The sequence below is a fragment of the Budorcas taxicolor genome, chromosome 18 (genome assembly GCF_023091745.1).
Source record: "Budorcas taxicolor isolate Tak-1 chromosome 18, Takin1.1, whole genome shotgun sequence".
Classification (NCBI taxonomy): domain Eukaryota; kingdom Metazoa; phylum Chordata; class Mammalia; order Artiodactyla; family Bovidae; genus Budorcas; species Budorcas taxicolor.
The window spans coordinates 59,434,569-59,443,608 of record NC_068927.1 but is presented as its reverse complement, the minus strand read 5'-3'; the positions used below and the strand labels follow the sequence as shown (position 1 = coordinate 59,443,608).

Here is a 9,040-nt window from a genome sequence, read left to right as displayed (position 1 = left end):
GACGTGAAGGTAAATTCGTTTGAATGGACAGGGCCCTCTTTCTAAGGTCGGAGCCCATCAAGACCAGAAGGGTGCAGGCATACATTCTAAGCGGCTGTTAATGGCTGTGGCGTCTCAGCTTCGTGGGAAATTAAAATTACTTCCGGACATCTCGATCAGTGGTTTAACCCCGAAAAGATCTAGAGACTGTATGAAAACTTAAGCGTGCTTGGAAAAAAACAAAAACTGGAGGCGCTCTGTAGCCACTGGGCAGGAGCACCGTGGAAGCAGCCATCTTAGAAGAGGTTCGGTGTCCGTACACAGAGTGCTTTGTGCGGGGCGGGGCTAGGCGTGGAATTGTCAGGTTACGTGTTTGCGGAAAACCGAGGTTTGGGAAACTGATTAGTATAGCGATCACAATGAGCAGAAACAGTGGACGTTGTGAGCCACTTCTCAAGTGTACTAATTACACGGCCGAAATACAAAACTTGCCTTCTGTCACTATACATTAGTCTGTATTCTTTTCATAAAATTAGTACTGTAGGTTCTGGCTTGTTTCACATAGTATAATTGTTTTGAAATTCATCATTACTAAAGTATCAATAGTTCGTTCCTTTTTGTTGCTTTAGTATTCATTGTTGGATACTCATTGGATAATCATTTACCAATGGGTGGACCTTTGATTGGTTCGTTTTTTTGGATACTGCAAATAGAACTGTGAATATCCGTGTACAACAATGACCTCAAAGAACTGTTTTTCCCAGTCCTGTGCATCTTTGTCACCTCCCGAAGAAGTCTTTGCCAGTCATTTACAGGGGTACTACTCATTTTATGCCCTGCTCCAGCTCATTTTTCTCCCATCACCCCAGCCCTAAGCTCGAAGACTCACTCACCCTGAGGAAACAAATCTTGAGGACACAGGCTGTGGCACAGACCCCAGGTTCACCTGTTGGCTTCAATATGTTTAACCCTATAGCCAATGCCATAAACAATTCTCAGAAAGTGACTGATAGTCATGTAACCAAAGGTCATAGCAAGAAGCTAGTTCCATTTTCCAATATTCCCTAAAATGACAATAATTTGCAAGAGGGGCTCAGGATTACTGAAAGCTGTTCTACTCAGAGTGAGGGTTCATAACAGCTAAAGGATACACATTAACATCAGCCAAGGGAAGAGACTGGAAGGGCAGAGTCTGGGGAAGTTCCAAATGGAGATTCCAGCTGCCTTTCAAACAATGGAATCATGGGCAGTATAACTTTTTTCCCCCTTATTTTTCAATTGAAAGTATAGCTGATTTACAATGTTGTGTTAGTTTCAGATGCACAGCAAAGTGATTCAGTTTTACATGGTGTTAGTCGCTGAGTAGTGTCTGACTCTTTGCAACGCTGTGGACTGCAGCCGGCTAGGCTCCTGTATCCATGGGATTCTCCAGGCAGGAATACTGGAGTGGGTTGCCATTCCCTTCTCCAGATCTCAACCCAAGGATCAAACCCAGGTCTCCAGAACTGCAGGCAGATTCTTTACCATCTGAGCCACCAGGGAAGCCAGAGTTTGACATATACATAATAAATCCCTTTAATTTAAAAAAACATTAAATTTTTAAAAGTGAAGTATAGTTTATTTACATTGTGTTAGTTTCAGATATATAGCAAAACAATTCAATTATTCATATATATTGGGCTTCTCACATGGTGCTAGTGGTAGAGAACCCACCTGCCAATGCAGGAGATATAAGAGACGCAGGTTTGATCCCCAGGTCGGGAAGATCTGGAGGAGGGCATAGCAACCTACTCCAGTATTCTTGCCTGGAGAATCCCATGGATAGAAGAGCCTGACAGGCTATAGTCCATAGAGTCAGAAAGCGTCAGACATGACTCAAGTGACTTAGCATGCACATACGTGAATATATATTCTTTTTTAGATTCTTTTCCTTAATAGGTTGCTACAAAATATTTAGTATATTCTCTGTCCTATACTATAGGCTCTTGTTGGTTATGTTTTTTGTTTGGCCACACCTTGAGGCTTGCAGAATAGTAGTTCCCCAACCAAGGATGGAATCTGTGTCCCCTGCAGTAGAAAGGCAGAGTTCTAACCACAGGACTGCCAGAGATTCCCATGGTTATCTATTTTGTATATAATAGTGAGGGTTACTTTCCTGACATAAATGTGTGACAGCAGGCAGGCAGGGGGTATCACCAACCTGGAGCTCCCCTGAACCCCAATGTCCAGTCTTTATCTGGGGCTGGATCCCAGCAGGCTGGAAGGGAACCCACAGGCCTGATTTTAGTTTCCAGTCCCTGCAGAGGTCCACTGACACCATAGGATCTATAGCTTCCGCCCTAAATCAGTGTGGGTGTGGTTTTTCCTTTTTCCCTTGCTGATTTTAGTGTCTATTCTTTCTATAATACATGTAACCTAGAGGATAACAAGTTTTCTGAGTTCTATCAGTCTTTCTAGCAGATTATCAGACCTGAGGGTAGTCTTGGGGACCCCCAACACAATAGTGAAAGTCACTCAGTTGTGTCCGACTCTTTGTGACCCCACAGACTGTAGCCTGCCAGGCTCCTCTGTCCATGGAATTCTCCACGTAAGAATACTGAAATGGGTAGCCATTCCTTTTTCCAGGGGATCTTCCCAACCCAGCGATCGAACCCAGGTCTCCCACATTTTAGGTGGATTCTTTACCAGCTGAGCTACCAGGGAAGCCCCCCAATACAATATGGAAGGTCCTTTTTTGACAAACATGTATATATCATTACACATATTATTAAATACATACATATGTATGTTGCCTTTCCTTTAAAAAATGATATACTTGACTCATGGCTACATTTTAAAGATAGGAAATTCAAATGACACATATATATTTAAATAATTATTAACTCAATTTCTAGCCCCTCTCCCATCCCCATAGTATATGAGGATGAAGTAGAAAGTTCCAAGCTTCTAATCATGGTTTGGTCTTTCTGGTGACGAGTCTCACTTAAGAGATAGGCAGAAACCCATCCAGAGTCACTTTATGAGAGCAGACGTTCCTATCACCTAGGAAATTCCAAGGGATTTAACAGTTCTGTGTAAGATGTTCCCGAAGTTGAAGGTGAAGTCACTCAGTCGTGTCTGACTCTTTGCGACCCCGTGGACTGTAACCTACTAGGCTTCTCTGTCCATGGGATTCTCCAGGCAAGAATACTGGAGTGGATTGCCATTTCCTTCTCCAGGGGATCTTCCTGACCCAGGGATCGAACCCGGGTCTCCGGCATCGAAGGCAGACGCTTTAACCTCTGAGCCACCAGGGAAGCCCCTTCACTCAGGAAATTCCAAGGGTTTCATGACCTTTGTGTCAGGAACCAAGAGCAGTGACCAAATACATTCATCATTATGCCACACTAAGATGTTAGGATTAAATATCTCACTATTCCTTCTCTGATCTGCCCATCTTATATTCTGACAAGAGCCTCGTTCAAAAAGGGTTTTTGCAATAATTCTGACCTTGAGAATCGCTTTCCAGTAGGTCCTTTCCTTCAGCGACAAAATAACTTTGATTGGTTAGTTCCTGACGTCATTAATTTTTCAAATCTACATATAATTCATTTCCTATTTTGCTATGAACTGGGGACTATACCGTTATGTATAAACTAACAAAGAATTTATAATCCAGGTGGAATGATGTGAATATTTTTTAAAAGTATCCATACCCTTTTCTATGTAAAATTAAGTGAATTATTTCCCCTTTCTCTTCTAATATGTCCCTTTGAGAGGGTAACAGGCAGAAAGGCCAGGGATCCTAAAGGGAGGAAATAGGCTGCAAGTGTCAAAATTTTTTTCCTTCTCTATACAAAAATAAAAGGCTTCTCATAAAATTCTGTGTTGCCATGATGACACCTGTTTCCACCTGAGCTGAACTTTTCTCAGACTTTGAGCTAACCAATGCGTTTTCCTTATGGAAATGTTTTACTTAAGCTATGTTAATGAAACTACGTATTTGCTTTAGAATTTGCCTTTCTTCAAAATGGTTCTACCTAACTTTTTCTTTTCTCAAACCTTGGGCTGATAGTAGCTCAACAAACCAGTATTCATATCAATTGTTTTATGGCTGGGGGATGACACACCTCATTCCATCCTATCTCAAAAATGTATACTGGTGGGGGCCTGGTGAAACTCCCTCAGTCTTGAGGTGTCTCTCTTATCTGATTAATACCTTTCTAACAGACATAAAACAGCTTGCGAAAAACTAGCAAGGGGGCACTCTTTCTGCCCCCTTCTGATGTCAATGTCAGAAGCTTTGTCTATCACTTTTATACTTTAATAAAACTTTGTCACACAAAGCTCTGAGTGATCAAGCCTCGTCACTGGCCCCGGATTGAATTCCTCTCCTCCAGAGGCCAAGAATCCTGGCATCTTTCACGCAACAACCTTTCACCTTGAAGAGAAAATTATCAGAAATACTTCGTTTCTTATATGTCCTTTTCAACTCATGTAGGTGTACACATACTTTGATTATCTTTGACTGTGGGTAAAATTACCATAGGCATGAAATCTAGCCTTAAAAAAATTGCCAGCTCAAAGGTGGAAAGGATTTCCTCTTAAGTTCATCACTGTCATCATCTCTAGGTACTAGGACAGGACCAAGTCAAGAGAAACAGTTGTTAAAAAGTTTTTTTTTTTTTTTTCTGGATGGTGTGTGCACAGGAAGGGAACTGTCTTCTAGAGCCAGAGCTTGGCTGATAGATTATTCATGAATTTTGAGTTCTGTTCCTCCAAGTGAGATGTATATAAAGTTAAGCACATCCAAACATGCTGTGTTACATTGTCAGATTAAACGTATTTCATTTCCTTTTGAAGGACTTTGGTAGGCTGAAACAACAAACTGAGTAAAGTTAGAACTGAAGAAATGCAAGAGCTAACCATATAATGATCCTGGGCGGGAAAAGAAGACTCATGTCCCTTTCAAAGAGGGGAGCGTTTGTTAGTGTTAGCTGCTCAGTCATGTCTGACTCTTTGTGACCCCATGGTCTGTCCATAGGATTCTCCAGGCAAAAATACTGGAGTAGGTTGCCATTTCCTTTTCCAAGGGATCTCTCCGACCCAGGGATCGAACCCAGGTCTCCTGCAGTCCAGGCAGATTCTTTACCATCTGAACTATCAGGGAAGCCCACAGAGGGGAATGTACCACATTATAACTTTCAGAGATTAAGTGCAAGAGAGACGCTTTTCTTTCAATTAAGGAGTCACTGAGGTCAACATTCAGAAAACTAAGATCATGGCATCTGGTCCCATCATTTCATGGGAAATAGATGGGGAAACAGTGGAAACAGTGTCAGACTTTATTTTGTGAGGGCTCCAAAATCACTGCAGATGGTGACTGCAGCCATGAAATTAAAAGACACTTACTCCTTGGAAGGAAAGTTATGACCAACCTAGATAGCATATTCAAAAGCAGAGACATTACTTTGCCAACAAAGGTCCATCTAGTCAAGGCTATGGTTTTTCCAGTGGTCTTGTATGGATATGAGAGTTGGACTGTGAAGAAAGCTGAGCACAGAAGAATTGATGCTTTCAAACTGTGGTGTTGGAGAAGACTCTTGAGAGTCCCTTGGACTGCAAGGAGATCCAACCAGTCCATTCTAAAGGAGATCAGTCCTGGGTGTTCATTAGAAGGACTGATGCTAAAGCTAATGCTTTAGGACTCCAATACTTCGGCCACCTCATGCGAAGAGTTGACTCATTGGAAAAGACTCTGATGCTGGGAGGGATTGGGGGCAGGAGAAGGGGACGACAGAGGATGAGATGGCTGGATGGCATCACCGACTCAATGGACATGAGTTTGAGTGAACTCTGGGGGTTGGTGATGGACAGGGAGGCCTGGCGTGCTGCAGTGCATGCGGTCGCAAAGAGTCGGACACGACTGAGCGACTGAACTGAACTGAAATGACATCAAAACTAGAAATTTGATTCCAGGTGGACTGTCCTAGAGTGTACACTATGTATACAATTTGACATGTCATGTTAAAATTGTGACCTACATCTCTACAAGATTCATTTTAACAGGGTTTATTTGTTATTTGCTTCATGCACTTTCTGATACTTTGCTGAAGACGTGCCATAGTTGGTGTGTTCAGAGTTTTATTTCTACGATTTCCTCTGCCAACAGATGGAAAGGAACATACCACTGACCCATTTACTGCCTTCAGGGGTCCAACAGTTTCTCTTAGTGTGAACTCTGACACCTACTGAAGTCTTATTTCTGGGGAAGGACTTCTCCACAGTCATTACATTTCTGCCAACTATGACCTCACTGACATATGTGACCTATGAAAGCCCTGTTAGGGTCTATCTTTCCATGAGAGGCTTTCCCAGTCTCTGTGTTTATACTATTTGTCTCAGTATACACTCACCAGCCATACAAAGAGCTAGGATTTATTCAAGGGTTTTCCAGCTTGATTGAATGAGTTTATTCCTGGGTGTCTTTTGTGACAAAAATAAGATGTAATTGACCACTGAGGGTACTACCACATTCACTGCATTCACTAGGTTTCTCTTCTGTGCAAATTCTATTATCTGCTGAGGGTGCATATCTGCCCCCTAGCTGTCCCACAAGGGTTATGTTCTCATCTTCTAGGGGCTTATCACTGTGGGATGGAGTCTGAGTTGCCACAGAAGGCATCTGCACAGTCACCACACTAACAGGGTTTTTCCTCTGTACCATATCACTTGGACGTGATGGGCTGAGATGCTTTGAGAAAGGATTTTCCAACTTGACTGAGTCACCACGTTTCTCTCTTGCATGTAGCATCCCCTTGTGATACACAAGGCATGACAAGTGGGAGAAAGCTTTCCCGCAGTCGTTGCAGCCGTAGGGTCTCTCTCCTGTGTGAATTCTCCGGTGTCTGTTGAGACACGACTTATCCCTGAATGCTTTCCCACAGTCATTACACGTGTAGGGTTTCTCTCCTGTGTGAATTCTCTGGTGGTTAATGAGACCCGATTTGTGTGAACAGGATTTTCCACACTCGGTACACACAAAGGGAGTCTTTCCAGTGTGAAATCTCTGATGTGAGATGAGGCAGGTTTTCTGGCTGAAGCCTTTCCCACATTCAGTGCATACATAGGGTTTCTCTCCAGTGTGAGTTCGCTGATGTATCAGGAGATTGCCCTTCTGGATGAAGCCTTTCCCACATTCAGTGCATACATAGGGTTTCTCTCCAGTGTGAGTTCGCTGATGTACAATGAGATTGCCCTTCTGAATGAAGCCCTTTCCACAATCGCTACATATATATGATTTCTCCCCTGTATGAGTTTTCTGGTGTGCATTGAGCTGCGATTTCCAGCGGAAGGCTTTGTCACATTCCGTGCATTCATACGGTTTTTCTCCTGTGTGAGTTCTCTGGTGTTCCATGAGCCTGGACTTCCTGGAGAATGCTTTGTCACACAGGCTGCACCCATGAGGTTTCTCTCCTGTATGAACTCTCTGATGATTAATGAGCCGAGACTTCTTGACAAAGCCTTTTCCACAATCATCGCATATGTAGGGCTTCTCACCTGTATGAGTTTTTTGATGGATAAGCAGCCGTGACTTCTTAGGGAAGACTTTGTCACACTCAGTGCATGCATACCGTTTCTCTCCTATGTGGGTTTTCTGGTGTTCAGTGAGTCTAGACTTTCTAGAGAAAGCTTTCCCACATACACTGCATCCATGGGGTTTTTCTCCTGTGTGAACTCTCTGATGATCAATGAGGCGGGACTTCTTGATGAAGGCTTTCCCACATTCAGTGCAAACATGAGGTTTATTTATCTGTTGAGTTCCCAGACATGTAATGATCTGTGAATTTGTGCTCATAGGAATTCCACACTCAGGAAGCTTACTTTCACTGTGAAATTCCTCACGCTTTGCATGGAGGAAGAATGTCCCATCTACATTAGCCTTAATGGGGTTCTTTACTTCATAGTTTCTGTTCTGGCTGATTGAACTTAAGTTTGATTTCAGTGTTTTCCCATGTAAGTAAAGTATATCATGATTTTGGCATAAAGGACAATGACTTTTGCTCTGATAAACATTTCCAAGTGCATTATGTTCGTGACATCGTTCCACTCTTTTTGGACAGCTTTGATTTTGCAAGTTCTCCTGTAGAAGACAGTCATCTTTCCTCATTTCTACGAAAGAAGAGAAGAATGAACCTTCCCATGAACTTGGTAAAGAGTGAAACTGTTTAACAAATTTTGGGTAGGTGGGCTCTTTATAGACAACACTATGACCTCAGTTTAAAGAAACTCCAAGTAGAAAAGAGAACCCTCCTACATTGTTGGTGGGAATGTAAATTAAATTGGTGTAGCCACTCTGGAAAACAGTATGGAGGTTTTAAAAAACTAAAAATAGAGATGCCATACAATCCAGCAATCCCACTCTTGAGCATATATCTGAAAAATCTATAATTTGAAAAGATACATGCACCCCTATGTTCATAGCAGCAGAATTCACAATAGCCAAAACATGGAACAACCTAAATGTCCATCAGCATTAGAATGGATAAAGAAGATGTGGTACATAATGTAATACTACCCAGACATAAAAAAAAGAATGAAATAATGCTATTTGTAGCAACATGGATGGACCTAGAAATTATCAAACTAAGTGAAAGAGAAAGATATGATATCACTTATATGTGGAATCTAAAATATGACACAAATGAATTTGTCTACGAAACAGAAAGACTTACAGACTTAGAGAACAGACTTGTAGTTGCCAAAAGGGAAGCAGGGGATGGATTGGGAGTTTGGGATGAGCAGATGTAAACTGTTATAAACAGGATAGATAAACAACAATGTCCTCCTGTATAGTACAGGGAATTATATTCAATATACTGTGAGAAATTATAATGGAAAAGAATATGAAAAAGAATTAAACACTTTGTATAGCAGAAATTAACACAAAGGTATAAATCAACTATACCTTAACTCAAAAAAAAAAAGGAAAGAAAGAAAGAAACTTCAAGTAAATATGTTTGTTATTACCGGGACAAGAGTACAACACAGTAATATAAATAAAGGGTAAAATAGGGCACAA

General features: G+C 41.7%; 1 protein-coding gene across 1 annotated transcript; it reads right to left on the bottom strand.

Annotated features, from left to right (window-relative positions):
* Positions 1–6,430: 6,430 nt before the first annotated feature.
* ZNF613 (zinc finger protein 613) lies at positions 6,431–8,128 on the bottom strand. The gene has a single exon (XM_052656846.1). It carries the CDS (start codon positions 8,126–8,128, stop codon positions 6,431–6,433), a length of 1,698 nt encoding a protein of 565 aa, XP_052512806.1.
* Positions 8,129–9,040: the final 912 nt, after the last annotated feature.

What these genes read in the sequence shown, in the direction of transcription:
- ZNF613 (XM_052656846.1), bottom strand. Translation starts at nt 8,128, where the DNA reads ATGAGGAAAGATGACTGTCTTCTACAGGAGAACTTGCAAAATCAAAGC.